At 42.0% G+C, this 17,853-nt stretch overlaps 1 protein-coding gene across 3 annotated transcripts in view; it reads left to right on the top strand.

Moving 5' to 3' along the window:
- Ap2b1 (adaptor related protein complex 2 subunit beta 1) overlaps window positions 1-17,853 on the top strand; it is a 122,585-nt gene that overhangs the window by 65,221 nt on the left and 39,511 nt on the right. For 2 of the 3 annotated variants that reach the window (XM_028890533.2, XM_028890532.2), the window contains exons 15-18: window positions 2,283-2,324; window positions 3,128-3,274; window positions 6,912-7,057; window positions 9,748-9,877. In XM_028890533.2, coding sequence (XP_028746366.1) covers window positions 2,283-2,324; window positions 3,128-3,274; window positions 6,912-7,057; window positions 9,748-9,877 — 465 coding nt within the window. The remainder of the gene's footprint in view (window positions 1-2,282; window positions 2,325-3,127; window positions 3,275-6,911; window positions 7,058-9,747; window positions 9,878-17,853) is intronic. The other variant, XM_037200720.1, reaches the window with a different exon arrangement.

The raw sequence follows: 17,853 nt of genomic DNA on the forward strand, positions 1-17,853 counted from the left end.
AGAAATCAGCTCTAAAGTCATTTTTTAACATTAAGTGGTGGCGCACGCCTTTAATCCCAGCACTCGGGAGGCAGAGGCAGGCGGATCTCTGTGAGTTCAAGGCCAGTCTGGTCTCCAAAGCGAGTTCCAGGAAAGGCGCAAAGCTACACAGAGAAACCCTGTCTCGGAAAAAAAAAAAAAATTAAGAGTCTTGTCTGAATCCTAATAATTCTCAACTATGGTATTTTCAACTCTGGCTGAATGTACATTAGAGTGAACTAGAAGAACTACTTCAGATGCCCAAATGACACCTCAGAAAAGCAATCATTGTCTCTGAGGATGAGATTGGCAGTAGCAGCTAAAAGCTTATGTGCACACACAGATGGTTGATTTGTTTTGTATGTAAGGTTGAAAGTAGTCATGGTTACTGCTATATAACTAAAGTAGTTATTAATACTATTTAAAAGTTTGAATGTTAGTCTCAGAAAACACCAGATTTTTGTTAACAGGAAAATTAAAAGATGTTTGCAAGTTATATTGCCTTTGCAAGCTTTTTTGGTTCAACTTTTAAAAGCATAACATGTTTTCAGCCTTTGTGGATGCTGTTGAGAAACAACCCATCTCCCCCTCCCCTTTTTTTAAATTTCGCTTTACCATGCCTTTGAATCTTCACTTCAAAGAAGATTCAAGGAAGGCATAGGGCGGTTTTTCCTGCGGAATTTCCTTTTCTACTGAGTTATCTGTACAGGTTTGCACTGTTTTCTGTCTTTGCCAGTCTGTAAGCCAGCCCTGATTAATCTGTGGTCCTTTCAGTGCCTTGCTTGCAGTAAATGTTACAATGTTATTTGTCTGAATGAAAAGAATGCCATGCTTTTCAGATGTTGCTGCAGATACGTGTTATTCTAGAACCAGGGAGAAGGGATGTGCAATGTGTCTATTTTCTATTGGCTTTGGCACCTTTTCAGTTACTTAAGTTGTTGGCTGCAATGACCTTTTTATTTGGTTAAGTATCTGGCTTCATCCAATGGCCCCATTAAGTGGTCAGTGGGAACCACATTCTAAAAATGTTGGCTTGGCTAAAGCACCTGCTAGGATTATTTTCCATTTTAAATGAAACAAAATTTGTCATAGGCCTCACTGTTTTTGAGTAGAGATTGAATTTTAGGTTTTGACAGCGTCATTTTATATACTACTCACAGTTCATAAGTCATCATTCCCAAATAATAAAGATGCAGTCTAATTTTGTCTCTACCACCACCCCAGCACAGTGATTTCCAAATTATTGCCACTAAACAAGAACTATTGCAGCACTTTTAGAGTGATTCACAGAGGGTTGTAGATAGGATGAGAGTTGGAAGGAAGCAAACACAGGACCACAAACCTCACCCCACAAAGAAGGTTCAGCTTTGTAAATGGTTCCATTAGTGTGTGTATGTGAGTGTGTGTGTGTGTGTGTGTGTGTGTGTGTGTGTGTGTGCGCGCACGCGCGCGCATGGCCAGCTAAACAGCTCCAGTTTTTCTTCACTGGTCTTGTCATGGAAGACAAGACTGCCTTCAGGGTGAATTGTATATGTTATAGAGCCCTGAGGGGAAAGAAGTAAGACCAAGAGCCTGTGGAATTGTTTTCCTGCCAGCTAACCAATTAGTCTAATTCTCTACTTTGCCTCCTTTAAAAGATGGATTCCATATAAATCACAGCATCTCTCCTTAGAGGTACCGACTGTGGGAGGTTTGGGGCGATGCATGCCTATCCTTCTGTACTAGCTGTTTTTCCTCCAAGGAGCATTCTCAACTGAAAACCTTTTATATTCCACTGGTAATTTTTGAAGCTTGAAATTGCAGCTCAATGCTGGTTTGGTTCCTATCATCTCAGTAAGGCAGCAGGTTTTGTAGGTTGAAGCAGTTTTGGTCTTTCTTTGCTTTCCTCCCCCGCCTTAAATTTCCTTATAAAGGAACAATAATGCTGCCTAGGCTTAGAGCTCTTTAGAGTTTATACAAACACTAAATCTTGTTTGGATTCATGCCAATGAATTGGGGTAGAAAATTGGGTGTGAAACATCCCTACAATGTCCCAGCTCCATTTTCCACGTTTTGGCTAAACTGTCACACCCTTCACTACCCCCCCTTGGTTCCCCTGGAACACGTTTCTTGGCGATCTAGAATTCCTTAGGCTTTGGGAGACAAGTCAAATGGCATGTATTTCCAATGACTTGGTAGAACAATTTACAGAATCTATATGGGCATCTAGTACTTAGCTAAATGAACTCTACCTCTCTCTCCTCTCTCTCCTTTCTCTCTTTCAGCTTGGCAGTGACCTTGGCGGGGGCATTGGAGGAAGTCCGGCAGTAAGTGCCATCTGTTTTTTTCACCATGGGAAGGAAGCTCTGCCCTGTTTGATGCTTTCCTTCACCCGTTATTGGAGCAGCCACCTCTGCTCTCCAGCACTGCACAAGCTCAGTAGCAGTGCACGAGGGTAGAGAGTGCAGGGTTACTTGCAGTTTGGGGTCACATACCACCTGTGTTCTAGGGACTTCTTCAGGGATTGATGCTGTGGTGCCTGTAGAGATCTTTGTGTTTCTGCCTTTAAAGAGTGAAGGAAATGGAACCTCCCATCTTGACTGCTTTTATGCCCTGTTGTCCAGAAGGAACTTGAATTTTCTGGATTCAGAGGGCATTTTCCTCATAGATGAGTTCCTATGGGGTGTGAATATCATCTCCCTCAGGAGAGCTTTCTGCTAGATATTAACACCCTCATGGGAAGGAAGACTTGGCCCAACCCAAGTGGAAATGGAACTGCTGTTTAAGTTGGAGGCTTTTCCCTCGTTCTGTAGACACAAACTCCTCTTTTGTTAGGGTACCTGTAGGCCTTTTGCACAGAATCATGGAAGCTAAAATTGGAAACAAACAAGACAAAATCTTGGATCACTGTGTTCTTGCATCCTACCTAGTACTGTGCCTTGACAAAGCTTCTAAAGCATGTTTATATTTATCATTGGTGAAAAAAAATGTAATTGAAACAGTATGCTGATTGGATTCTTACAGATATTGTAACTGCAGTGTTTACTAATTGATTTCCCGGTGCTGTTCAATAAGTAACATTTTAAGGACAATTAATCTCTTTCTCATCTCTTTCCCTTTTTCCCCAAAGGTAGGACAATCTTTCATCCCATCATCGGTGCCTGCGACCTTCGCTCCTTCACCTACTCCTGCTGTGGTCAGCAGCGGTTTGAATGACCTGTTTGAGCTTTCCACGGGGATAGGCATGGCGCCTGGCGGATATGTGGCTCCTAAGGCGGTAAGTAGTTAGAGTGAGCAACACTTTCTCAGGGCACTAACAAGTGTTACTTTCACTAACACAGGGGTGTAGCTCTTGTTCTGGAGGAACTGTGAGGAACTTAACCATAGGAAACACCATTAGACTTAAAATTGGAAATACTAAATACTTGAGTTTGGGCCTCGTGTTTAGAGACATCTAATTTGTCAGCATAAAGGTATATCTGGTAAAAACCTGGTACATCACTTTACAGTCCATCAGCAAGATACACACACAGTAGAGAAAAGTGGTTTTTTTGTTTTGTTTTGTTTTGTTTTTTAAACTTCTTTGCATTTCCCTTCCTCACTGGTACTATATATGGATTCTAGGGTACAATTCCTGAAATTTTATTTTCATAGGTTTTAGTATACCTCTTTTCTTTTGTATCCCAAGCTCAAACTCATGGCCTTTTGCATCAGCCTCCTAGGTGCTAGAATTAAAGCAGTGTGCCACTGTTCTATACAGAGAATGATCTATGATACAGCCGTGCTTGTAGTTTCAAATGAATGAATTTATTAATAAGTATGTAGCAGGCAGAAGTGAAAGAACAGATAGACCACAGAGCATCATCACATCAGGCACTTACAGCCATCTAATGGAGACAACCGGGGTAGCACAATGGGGAGAACCAGCAAAAGAACATCATCAAACCAAGCGCTCACAACTGCAGAAGTGACTGAAATAGTGAGGCTGGAGTTCGTGACTGAGGAATCTCCAGGCAAGCGGAGTGTTTTCTCTAGATGAGTTTCTAGCTTCTGGTTCCCAAAGCAGGTACTTTTATTCCATGGGAGAGACAATAGTAGCATCTGTTGGAAACAGTTTGTCTCCTTCTGTTCATTCTCAAAGATGTAGTGTTTTAAATATCCTGAGCCGTTTGCTGTTCTTTTCCTCTTAGAGAGGCAGGAGGCCAAACTGACCTACGACAGGGAATTTGGGGGGACATGTGATGGAAATGCTTGAGTCTGAGACAAAGCTGCCCTCACTCCCAGAGTTCACTTTTTACCAGCACAATGCATGCCAGCTTACCAGTGCAGTTCTGTGATAGCCACTGGGTCCTGCTTCAGTGCTCCTCTTCAGAGTTCTTATTTGGCTATGTGTTTTAGGACTCTTCCAGTCTCAGTCTTGCTCGATGTCACTCAGACATACATTGAAGATGGGAAACTCTGTAAATAAAGTTTCATTTAGGCTCTTGAGAGAGGTACTAGCCAGTCAATCTGAGTATAGGCTTAGCTTTCTCAAGAGCAGCATCCCTGATTTCTTTCTTTCCCTATCTAATTCTCTACAAGGAATCCTGCTGTAGCAATGTACACTGGTTGTCTGCTGAGAATCATTCCTTGTATATACAGCCATTATATAGCACAACCAAAAGTACACTCAGAATGGAGCCGTACTGTTTTGACACAGCTTTGTTGGTTTGTTATAAGGTCTACTCTGCTGGATATAATTCCTCACAAACTTTGCACTTTAAACAGTATCCAAGGGCTGGAGAGTTGGCTCAGTGATTAAGAGTACTTGTTGCTCTTAGAGAGGGCCTGGGTTCGATTCCCAGCAACCATATGGTAGCTCACAAGGTCTGTACTCCAGTCCCAGGAGATCCAACACCATCTTCTGACCTTTGGGGGCACCAGACACGTCCACGGTGCACAGATATACATGTAAGCAAAATACTCAGACACATAAAATAATAAAATTAGGGGGCTGGAGAGATGCCTCAATTGTTGAGAGCACTGACTACTCTTCTAGAGGACTCAGGTTCAGTTCCCAACACCCACATGGCAGCTTATAACTGTCTGTGATTCCAGTTCCAGGGGATTCAATACCCATGGCAAAACACCAATCCACATAAAATAAATGCATTAAAAAATAAGGTTAATAAATTTTATTATTTTATAATAAACATTTTAAAAATATCAGGGTTTTTTTTTTTTTTTTTTTTTTTTTTTTTTTTTTTTTTTTTTTTTAAGAAAGTTACCATTGCCAGGTAGTGGTGGCACACACTTTTAATTTTAGCACTTGGGAGGCAGAGGCAGGCAGATCTCTGAATTCCCAACTGTCCAGGGCTACACAGTAAAACTCTGCTACACAGAAAAACCCTGTCTCGAAAAAACAGACAGACAGATATTGATTGATAGATAGATTATAAAAAAAATCTATCAATGTAAAAACTATGCCTGCAAATGACCAATGGAAATAATTTACAGATATAAGACATAATATTAAGCCTTTTCCTGTTCCCATTTCTTTTTTCTTTTAAGATTTTTTTATTTATTATGTATACAGCGTTCTGCCTGCATGTGTCCTTGCAGGCCAGAAGAGGGCACCAGATCTCATTACAGGTGGTTGTGAGGCACCATGTGGTTGCTGGGAAATGAACTCAGGACCTCTGGAAGAGCAGTCAGTGCTCTTAACCTCTGAGCCATCTCTCCAGCCCTCCTGTTCCCCATTTCCCCATATATAGTCACTGTTATCTTTCTTTGTATGCTTTCAAAACAGAAAGGAAAAACTGCATATTCCTATATATTGTATTCTTTGAAAAAACTAGTTCCAGGATTTGCTGCTTTACATAATTTTGTAATTATCATATTCTGTTGAATGACTATATTCACTAGATTGATAAATCAGTTTACTAATTATTCTCCTGTTAACGAGCATTTATATTATTGCCTGGTGCTTCCTTCGTTCTTTGTTGTGATGTTGTAGAGAACATCCTTGTATATCCTGGTATGTTTTTGTAAGAGTATCTATAGGGCAACTTTGCAGTTGGTTTCATCATTTCATGTTTTAAAATAGACATTACCATTCTGCCTTCTCAAAGGGTGGTGTGAGATTATTACAACAAATCATAAAGAGAACCAAGTCTCCCATATTCTCCCTTACCCCAGGAAGCAACTGGTGTTTGGTTTTTACCTTCTCATAAATGAAAATACCTTATGTTTATATTTTCTCTTTTCAGTGTGGCTGGGTAAATTATGATTATTCACCCCCATAAACACTCTAGCTAGGGGTCATAACAGCTCATAAACTTTCTGACCTTTTTAAGTAGCATAAATCAGAAATATTAGATTCTGGGGCCAAGAATACATAACCAATTATATAGAGAAAAAGCATTTAATTAACATCTGAGGCGTTAACTGTTTGTCAGAAATGGGAATAGATTTAAATATAACGTAACATATGGTCCTTGCCCTTAATAGAATGCTGACAATGTTGGAAATGTCTTGAAAGATTACAGTCATGCTATTTTCATTAGTAGATTCAATTTTTCCCCTTTAAGTCTCTTTTGAAGCCTAACAGGAACATGGTACTCATCAGAATGTTTTTTATTTGTGTAAGCGGTTGGCAGCAGTACTTAAGACAGTAAAATGACCAAATTGAACAGAAGATAGAAAAAAATGCCAGTTGCTCATAGACTTTTATTTTAAATTGGCTCTTAAATAATTAAACATGATCTCAAAATTTGAAAAAATACTACTTTATTCAGAGCCTTTCACACAGACTTAGTGTTTGTTGTCTAAAAATCTGCATGATTTCCCAGGGGGTGGATTTCCCTTCATATGTTGGGAAAGAAGCAGCATGGAGGTAAACCTTCCTTCCTGGGCTTTGTGCTGTGTTTCATCAGGTCTGGCTACCTGCAGTAAAGGCTAAAGGCTTGGAGATCTCAGGCACGTTCACTCACCGCCAAGGGCACATCTATATGGAAATGAACTTCACCAACAAAGCTCTGCAGCACATGACAGACTTTGCCATCCAGTTCAACAAGAATAGGTAAGAAGTGCACGTCCTGGGTTTGCTGTTGAGCAGTCCTGTGCCCAGTACTGAGTAAGAGTGCTCTATGCTGTGGGGGCAAAAGCTCCAGCTGTAAACCCTGAATGTAAAGGAAGCTTGGCTCTGTCCAGCTGTCAGCTTCAACTCGGGAGAACAAGTGCAAAATTATGCACTCACCTAGCATACACAGAGCCCTGGGCTAGATTTCCAGCAACACTCACTCAAACACACACACACACACACACACACACACACACACACACACACACTCGAGAAAGAGGGAGAGAGGAGAGAGAAGCAAAATGGTTTTTGTTGTTGTCATTTGATTTTTTTTTTTTTTTTTTTTTTGAGGCAAGATTTCCCTGTGTAGCCCTGGCTGTCCTGGAGCTTGCTCTGTAGTCCAGGCTGGTCTCGAACTCAGAGATCTGTCTGCCTCCTGAGTACTAGGATTAAAGGCATGCAACACCACTCCCAGCCAAAATGGTTTTTAAAAATAAATTTTGCAGTCAAATTGGGGCATGATGACACATGCCTATGATCCCAGTACTCAGAAGGCAGAGGCAGGAGAATCGGGAGTTTAAGTTCATCCTTGACTATACAGTAAGTTCAAAGTCAGTCTGGCTGACATGAAACCCTGTCTCACAAAACAAAACAAAACAAAACAAACAAACAAACAAAAAAACCCTAATCAATAAATAGGCTACTACACATGTGGTTCTCCAGAGAAGAAACACAGTGAAAAAATTGGTAATGTAAAACTATTCAGTGTCCTTAGCTATTGGGGAAAAGCAAATTGAAACCATTATTGAGAGTCTATCTCATCCAGTCAGAATGGCTATCAGGAAAATGACAAATACTGGCAAAGAAAAGGTACCATTCATCGGTGCTACTGGAAGTGGAAACTCATCCATCTGGAACAACCAAAAAAAAGTTTGTTGTTACCCTCTGTACAGACCAGACAAGTTATTAAGCTAGTGACATAACATTAATTTTCATACTTTGCTCTACAATATTCCGTGTGATCCTCTTGTCCTATCCTCCCAAGTGCTAGGGTTACTCACAAAAGAGATTCTTAAATCTTTTTCTGGAAGATTAAGTATGGAATATATATATCTTTATGAGATGCTTATCACATCTGTCCCTCCCGGAGAACGTGGTCCACCGAATCAATTAAGCAGGGCTCATATGGGCTCACAGGGACTGAAGTGGCAAGCTCAGGGCCTGCATGGGTCTGCACCAGGTCCTCCGTGTACATGTTATGGCTGTTAGCCTGGTGTTTTTGTGGGACTCCTAAAAGTAGGAGCGGGTGTGTCTCTGACTCTCTTGCCTGTTCTTAGGACTCTTTCTCTTGTTGGGTTGCCTTGTCCAACCTTGATATAAGGGTTTTTGCCTTGTCTTATTGTATCTGATTTTGTCATGTTTGGCTGTTGTCTCTTGGAGGACTATTCTTTTCTGAAGGGAAATGGGGGCGGGGAGTGGATTCTGGGGGAGATGGAAAGTGTTGGGGAGCTGGGAGGAGCAGAGAGAAAGGAAAATCTGGTCAGGATGTATTGCATGAAAGAAGTATCTATTTTCAGTTTTTTAAAGAAAAAAAAAAAAACTGTCCCTCCAGCAACATAATACACAGAAGAATCTTTCAGAATCATAGATAGCATCAGCAATAGTTCCTGCCCATGAACATTGTCTCCCTTTTCTTCTCTTTTTAGTTTTATTAATTTATTTTTTATTACATTTTTTCATTTAATTTACATACCAACCACAGTTTCCTCTCTCTCCTTTCCTCCCATTCCTTTCCCCACCTCACATCTGTGCCCCCCCCATCCATTCAGAAAAGGGCAGGCCTCCCATGGGAGTCAACAAGCATGGCATATCAAGTTGAGACAGGACGAAGCTCCTCCCCTGTTGTTCAAGTCTTAGATGATCTTTTAATAAAAAAAAACCCAGAGCCAGATATTACAATGGAAGCTGAAAGATCAGAGAAGCAGAGCAAGCCATAGCCAACCTCACCTCGCCAACTCCTCAGCTTATCCTGTTTCCTCAGACTGAAAGCTTCTGAGTCCTTACCCGAAAGGATCTCAGCTGAACTGCTTTAGTTCCTGTTTCCTCATGCCTTATATACTTTCTCCACCCTGCCATCACTTCCTGGGATTAAAGGTGTGTGTGCTTCCTAGTGCTAGGATTAAAGGTGTGTGTGTGTGTGTGCCACCACTGTCTGGCCTCTATGTCTAATATAGTGACTGGCTCTGTCCTCTGATCTTAAGAAAAGTTTATTAGGGTACACAATATATCATCATACTTGGTTGGGCAAGGCATCCCAAATGAGGAATAGGTTCCCCAAAGCCAGCTCATGTGCCAAGGACAGGTCTGATCCCACTGCTAAGGACCCCACAAACAGACCAAGGTACACAGCTGTCACCCACATGCAGAGGGCCTAGGTTGGTCCCATGTAGTCTCCCTAGCTGTCAGTCCAGAGTCTGTGAGCTCCCACTAGCTCAGGTCTTTCTAATCCTTGTAATGGAAATTTTGATATACCCAGTGTTGGAGCAGGTCAGCTGAACACACTGTTTCCTGCTATTCCTTCCATTTGATTGTCTTGAAAGTTATTTTATTGTGGTAAAGCCATGGAAACCTACAGGTGTGTGAATCTTGCCTCTTGACTGACGTCTGGGTGCTCCTCCTCCTCTTTCCAGTTTTGGTGTCATCCCAAGCACTCCCTTGGCCATCCATACTCCACTGATGCCAAACCAGAGCATTGATGTCTCTCTGCCTCTCAACACCTTGGGCCCAGTCATGAAGATGGAACCTCTGAACAACTTGCAGGTCAGAGTTTTCCTTCACTTGCAGAGTGTTTGTTAGAGTCTTGCTGATTTTCCTTTATGTGTAAAGTGATCCATTATAGTCGCTCCTTCTCCATTGCTATAACAAAATATAACCCACGTACAGAGGCTTATTTAGCTTACAGTTCGGCAGATTTAAGAGCCTGGTGTTAACATTTAATCAATCTGGTGAGGACACTTTGACTTCCTTTTATCGTGCACAGAATTATGGTAGATGACACGTGACACAGAGTCACAGGGGCAATAATGGAAGCGAAGGAGAAGCAGAGGCAGTAATTTTTTTTTAAATCAAAATTTACTGTTCCAAAACCTAGACAGGCTCTCACAAGAACTGTTGTAATGTCTTGAAAGGGCCGGCATCCCAGTGACCTCACCACTTCCCACTAGGCCATCCCTTGTCTCATGCCAAAGACCCATCCTCCCAATATGAAACCTGTAAGGAAAGATCTCTTATGATAAAGTTGGTAACAAAATAGTTTGAAATGATCTGTTGGGGGAGACTGGCTCCCTCCTATTTATTCCCCAGGGTGCTCTTGAGCAGGGAGAAATGAGGAGTTTGTAGATAGAAGGATAGGGAGAGAGAGACAGCTAGAAAACACGGGATAGCCTCGGGAGGGCCTGGGCCAAACCCACCAGCACCTTCTGTCTCGACTAAAGGGCTTTTTTAAGGAATGCCCAGGAATGGAACAAAAGACTTCTGCCAGCACAGCCAAGTGTAAAGTGTAGTCCATCCCAAATACCTGGTGACCATGCACATGGTCCAGCCATCCCCTAATGCAGCCCTGCTGTGTAAAGCAAGCTCAGATCTCACTAGGAAACCTTTGTGGGCTCCCACACTCTATGGTGAAGAGTTTTTATTTTATTTTGATAAACAAAAACCAAAACAAGCTGTGCAGTGACTTAAAGAGGTACTCACTCAATAAACATTTTAAAGTTTATTTCTTGAGAGTCTCATTTATCCTAACTTGACTGAGAATAACTTTGAACTTCTGATTCTCGGGCTCTCCCTCCTCAAAGTGTGGGGTTATAGGCATGCAGCACCATGCCTGGTTTTCAAAGAAACTAGAGACATGACTCAGCAGTTGAGAGCACTGCTGCATTTAACAGAGGACCAGGTTTGGTTCCCAGCACCCACATGCAGCACACAGCTGTCTGTAATTCCAGTTCCAGGGGACCTGATGCCCTCTTCTGGCCTCTGTAGGTGCTATACACACATGGTACACATACATGCATACAGCCAAATACTCATACACGTAAAAGTAATAAATCTTCCTTTAAAAAAGGCTCCCAGGGGCTGGAGAGATGGCTCAGTGGACTAGGTTCAATTCCCAGCACCCACATGGCATCTAACAATTGTACCCTCGCACATACGTGCAGGCAAAACACCAATGCAAATAAAATAAAAATAAATTATTGAAAAAAAAAGACTCCCACCTAAAAAGAAAATATGTTGATAGGAGCTCACAGTTGATCAAAAAATGAAAAGGAGAAAAGGAAGAAGATGCACTGTGGCAGACATAAGACTTAGTGGGGGATATCCTTGCCTAGAAATTGAAATGACAGAGTAATTTGAATGAGACTGAAATATATTTAACATGGTGAAAGAAAAATATTAACCATCCACCTCCAGTCCAGACAGATGGGTCGAATTGCTCGATGTTCTAGAAATACCGATGTGAAATGTGACTATGGTTGATAAAACAACGAGCTGTTATGTTGAACTTTGAACTAAACTTTCTTCAATAGTGTAGACACTAGCACATTGCCTGCCGGTTCACCGACTACCTTTTTGCCACAGTGGCTGATTGTGGCTTTTCTTAGCACTGAGTAAGAATTTTTTAGAATAGACAAGTGAGTCAGAATGTAACTTAGCTGAGTCTAGAGGAAGAAAACTAGGGTTACTCTGTAGATAGAATTGGCTGTTACTATGAGGAAAGTAATGTGTTAAGGGCGTTTCCAGTCAGAGTCTTCAAGTAACTAACCCAGATATGCGTCTGCTCTCTTTCTTGGAGGCTAACCTCCCATTGGCCCATTAAGCCCCAAGCATGATGTCTAGGACAGTCGGCATGCATGCATGAATGCTTTCCTTCAGAAGTAGGAAAGATATTTGGGTCACAGAAACTAGGGCAAGTGTTCAGTTCCTAAAAGAAAACAAGGAATGTTAGTTCACTTTTCTATTTGCATTTCTAATCTACTGAATCCCAGATAAGAACTCTCCTAAAAGGAGGTGGCTCTTCTTACATCTAAAGCCCTCCACTGAAGGCACTGATACAACGTTGGGATTAATAAGTTATTTTTCATACATTTGTTGTAAAAAGCAGTCTGTAAATTCTGTCTTAAATGTTGGGCCTGTCACTTGCCTAGCAAGCCCAACCCACCCCACCCCCAATTTCATCTCTAGTCAACTACTGATTCTTCAAGTTTTCTCGTGGGCTCTTTTCTCTCAGGGATAGCATAATTGTGACTCTCTTATTAATTGGCACTTCTCAATAGTAAAGATAAACAAACCTGTGAAAAGAAAAGCTTGCATCCCCTCTGCCGGGAGAAGGAAGCGAAGAAATAGGTGGAGGGAGGGAGGGAGGGAGGGAGGGAGGGAGGGAGGGAGGGAGGGAGGGAGGGAGGGAGGGAGGGAGGAAGGGACTGCAGACTCCTGTCCTGATGTAAACAGAAGAGTTACGGTTTAACTGAAGATGAGACCAAATAGCCCAAACTTACTGTAATATTTTAGAAAAGTTTTTCATTAAAATGCTCATTAAACTACCATTTGTTATAGTATGAAATAGTATACGTTAAAAAAGATACCATTTCAGCTGGGCAGTGGTGGCGTACGCCTTTAATCTCAGCAATTAGGAGGCAGAGGCAGGTGGATCTCTTGTGAGTTCGAGGCCAGCCTGGGCTACAGAGTGAGTTCCAGGAAAGGCGCAAAGCTACACAGAGAAATCCTGTCTTGAAAAACCAAAAAAAAAAGATACCATTTCTGCTCATGTATTTGTGCATGGTGGGTGCATATGTGCATACATGTGTACATGTGGATAGGGAAGCTAGTGGCTGTCATCCACCTTATGTCTTGAGACAGGATTTCACCTGGAGCTTGTTGAATTATCTGGTCTGGTTGTTTGATGAGCTTCGGGTATCTACCTTCTTTGCTTTAAAGTTCTCGAGTTACAGATAACTGACCACCACACCTGGCTTTCCTATGTGGCTGCTAAGGCTCAAATTCAGATGCTCAGCCTTAGACACCAGGCACTTTACCCACTGAGCCTTCTCCCAGGACTGCTATTCCTTTGTGTGTAGACCAGAGGTCAATCCCTAGTGTCATTTTCCTCAGGAGAACACCTTGTTTTAGGACACAGTCTCTCATGGGCCCAGAGCTCACCAAGCAGGCTAAGCTAGGTGACCAGTGAGCCCTAGGGATCTACCTGTCAGATCAGCCTGATTTCCCACTGCTGGTATTAAAAGGATTTTACACTGTGCATGTTTTTGTTTTAATAGTTTCTGGTCATCAAAACCAGATCCTCATGCTTGCAAAGTAAATGCTTTACTGACTGAGCTGTCTCCCCAGCCCCAATTACTTCTTAGAGTAGAAAGTCGCCAGATGGTGGTGGCGCACGCCTTTAATCCCAGCACTTGGGAGGCAGAGCCAGGGGGATCTCTGTGAGTTCGAGGCCAGCCTGGTCTACAAAGCGAGTTCCAGGAAAGGTACAAAGCTACACAGAGAAACACTGTCTCGAAAAGCAAACAAACAAATCAAGTAGAAAGTCGATTATTATGCCACAGATACAGAATGAAATCCCTAGTATAGAGATTTGAACCTCGAATGATTTTACACCATTCCAGTGTTGACTAGAAAAACTTTTGTGAGGTTGACAATATAGTTCAGTGGCAGAGTTCTTGCCTACTTTGTGTAAAACTCTAGGTTTGATCCACAGCAGCGTGCTCGCGCACACACAGCCTTTAAATCCAGCATGCTTATAAATAGCATGCAGAGTAAAATTTGCCCCACTGTGGAATTCTTTTGAGTTTATTTATATCAGATAATTATATCCTTAAAAAGACAAGATTATTCCCTCTATTTAAATAAAACAAAAACCTTAACAAGTGTCTAAATAATTTTTCTCTAAATTTGTTTAATTGACTCCAGTGTCATTGTTTTTCATTCCACATGTGTTAGTTGCTTAGAAACATCTTCTCAATATACTCACTGGCAAGTAACTGCTTCTTCGAGTCAGAGCCTGCACAGAGACAATGGAGTTATGACATGCCTCAGAGTTCCCATGGCTACATGGCTTCCTTTTTCACTGTGCTGTAGATGATTATACTGATGGTGTCATTCCTTCGTGATCCTTTTTAGCAGGGTTATGTAAGTATAGCTTAAAGAATCATCTGGGGTTGGACATGGTGTCTGTAATCTCAGTACCAGTAAGGCTTAGGCAAGAAGATTACAGCAAGCAGAAGGCTAGCCTGGGCTACATAGTGAGCTTCAGAATAGCTAAATAAATAAACTAGGCCAAAGTGTGAGAATCTGTCTCTAAAAGACAAACACTGATTCTGCAGGAACAACTCATACCCCAGCCTTCTCTCCCCAGTGTGGGCCCCAGTGCTCCTCCATAGAAGCAACCTCTTTTACCTCTTCCAGTTGATCCTTTTGCTATTTGCCTCTATGAATAAAATGTTCTCTACTGGAACTTCTGGGTTTTAGGAGTTCTTTTCCTTGCTGTCGTCATCTACATGTTTATTTCCCACTTGTCATTTTCCTGATCACCTTGAAATTTGCTTTATTCCTTGTATTGTTATTATAAGGCATAGTCACATTGAGCCATATAGTAAGGTGTGATTTTTTTCCCTATAAAACTTCTTATAAATCAATAACTTAATATCTTCTTTTATGTTCTTAAGCACAGTTCAGTCCAAAGTGTTATGGAGTTCATATTCTCCACCATAGTCTCGCCAGCTCACCTTTCTGGAAGTCTCTTGTGAAGTCTTCAAGCCTGTCCCCCCAGATGCTGAGCTGTCAGCCTGACACGCTGCTGCATCACCTCCCTCATCTCCCATGTATGCTGTCCTCCGAGTTTCGTTTCCTTGGTTTATTCTTTCATTTTGATAAAACAGATCTTCCTGAGACTACCAAAATAAATTTTTGGATATACCATCTTTTCTTTTTTCTTTTTTTTTTTAATTTGCATGAGTGTTTGACCTGCAGGTATATCTGTGTGCCATGTGTGCAGTGCCTATGAAAGCCAGAAGAGGTTGTTGGATGTACTGGAATTTCAGACAGTTGTGAATCACTGTGTGGGTGCTGAGAATTGAACCCAGGTCCTCTGGAAGAGCAGCCAGTGCTCTTAGCCAGAGCCATCTCTTCAGCCCTAAGGTTTCACCTATTTCTTTACATATCTCCTTTATTATCTTCACACTTGTTGAACACTTTTTGTATAACTTCTAGGTTAAGAATCATTTTCTCTCTACTCTGAAGCCTTTATAGTTCTTCATCCTGTTCTATGCCCTGTACATCACCAGTGAAAGCTTATAGAATCCTCATCCTTTCCACAGACTGCTCCATTATTCTAAAGCAAATACCAAACATTGGTATCACTTCATCTGTGTGTATTTTGTCATATATCTTCAAGTAAAAAAGATCCCTTTTTTAAAAAAGAACCACGGTAGAGTAGTAGTAAGGCCACGAAAATGGCTCACTAGGTAACGTGCTTGCCACACAAGCAGGAGGACCTGGGCATGGCAACAGGCAGTGTCAGTGACAGAAGGTGGAAGCAGAAGGTGGAACAGGGTCTCTCGGTGGGATGCTGGCAATCCAATCTAGCCAACCAGTCAGAGAACCTGTCTTAAAAAATAAGTTGGAACCAGGCATAGTGATGTGATCCTTTAATCCTAGCACTCAGGAGACATGATGTGATCCTTTAATCCTAGCACTCAGGAAACAGAGGCAGTTGGAGTTCAAGGCTAACCTGGTCTTCAGAAGAGAGTTCCAGGGTGGCCAGGACTATATAGTGACATCCGCTCTCAAAAAAAAAAAATTGGAACATGTCATAGTTATTTCTCACTGCTGTGACAAAAGCAGCTTACAGGGGAAGCGTTTACTTTGGCTCACATCTGTAAGATGAATTGCTAACCAGTCTTGTTAATAAAAATCCCAGAGCCAGATATTGGGGTTCAAACCCAGAGATCAGAAAAGCAGAGAGGGGGCTGGAGAAATGGCTCAGAGGTTAAGAGCACTGGCTGCTCTTCCCAGAGGTCCTGAGTTCAATTCCCAGCAACCACATGGTGGCTCACAACCATCTGTAATGAGATCTGGTGCCCTCTTCTGGCCTTCAGGGACATATGCAGGCAGAACACTGTATACATAATAAATAAATCTTAAAAAGAAAGAAAGAGAGAGAGAGAGAGAGAGAGAGAGAGAGAGAGAGAGAGAGAGAGAGAGAGAGAGGAGAGAGAAAGAAAGAAAAGCAGAAAGAAGCCAGCCACGTCCTGAGCACTTGGAGATTCTCAGCCAAAGAGAGCTACTTCCTGTATACCCATGCCTATATGCCTTTCTGTTCTGCCATCTCATTTCCTCTCTTCGCCCAGCTACATCACTTCCTCTTCCTACCCAGCTCTGTCACTTCAGACCTTTATGTCTGTACAGACCTCTAGACCTATATGGTTAGTGTTGGGATTAAATGTACCACCACTCCTGGCTCTGTTCCCAGTGTGGCCTGAACTCACAGAGATCCAGACGGATCTCTGCCTTCTGAGTGATAAGATTAAAGGCATATGCTTCCATTGCTAACCTCTATGTTTACTATAGTGGCTGGCTTTTTCCTCTGATCCTCAGATAAGCTTTATTGGGGTGCACAGATAAAATATCACCACAGATATCACCCATCATGTCAGGAAGGACATGGCAGCAGGCAGGGAAGAGCAGGAAGCTGGCTGGTCACCTTACATCGGGAAGCAGAGTAAACAGAAAGTGAGGGAGGGCCACACATACAGCCTCAAGGTCCAGCCCTAGTAACCCACTTCTTCCAGCAAGGCTCTACCTCCTAAAAGTTCCACAGCTTTCCCCCAACTGTACCAGCAGCTGGGAATATTTAATATTCACACCATAACAGACAGTGATTAAAGAGGACACCCAACATCAATATCTGGCCTACACACACACACACACACCACACAACTACAGTGATTATTCTCTCAACTTAAAAATATTACCAAGAATTTCTTGGCAGCCAAATATCCACTTATGTTCAAATTTCTAATTTGTCTTAGTATCTTAACTGTTTTGTTTTCCGGCTCTGGGAATCCGACACAGAGCCTTGTGTTTACTCAGTGACCATTCCACCCCTGAGCTACATCCATATCCCCATGGTTTGGTTTTACTGTTGCTATGTATTTAAACTGGCAAAAATGGGCATATTGTAAAGGGTAGTTGCTATTTTCTTAAGCCTCTGCCATGTTTGTTGTGTTTGGGAGGTGGCAGTGTTGGTGATCAAGCTGAGGAACTTGTGGCATGTTAGTCAGTGCTGTACAACTGAGTACATCCCGAGCCCTCTCAAGTTGTACTGTTTAATAAACTAGCCATTATCCTGCATGTGATTATGTAAATTGAAATTAATTAAAATTAGCTAAGCATCTCAATTCCTCTACTACATATAAAGCAGGTGTGGTTAGTAGTTGCTAGACTGGGTAGTGCAGAGAGCTCTGTTGGACAGTGCTCCTCTGCAGCCCCCTACCCTTCGCTATTTGTCTTAAACTTACCTGACTTGTGGAGCTCCTGGAATCTGTGAGTTGATCATTTTTCTCAAACTTGGGTTTGGTTCTTAATCTTTAGCTTTTCCGCTGTCCTATTATGTTTCTTCTCTCCTAAAACTCTAGTCCTGCCTTTTGAATCATCTCTTAGGTCGTTGAGGCTATTATTTGGGGGGGGGGGTGCCGGGGAGACCTGGTTTCATTTTAAAATTGGATGAT

Source organism: Peromyscus leucopus, chromosome 8b (assembly GCF_004664715.2).
Source record: "Peromyscus leucopus breed LL Stock chromosome 8b, UCI_PerLeu_2.1, whole genome shotgun sequence".
Lineage (NCBI taxonomy): Eukaryota > Metazoa > Chordata > Mammalia > Rodentia > Cricetidae > Peromyscus > Peromyscus leucopus.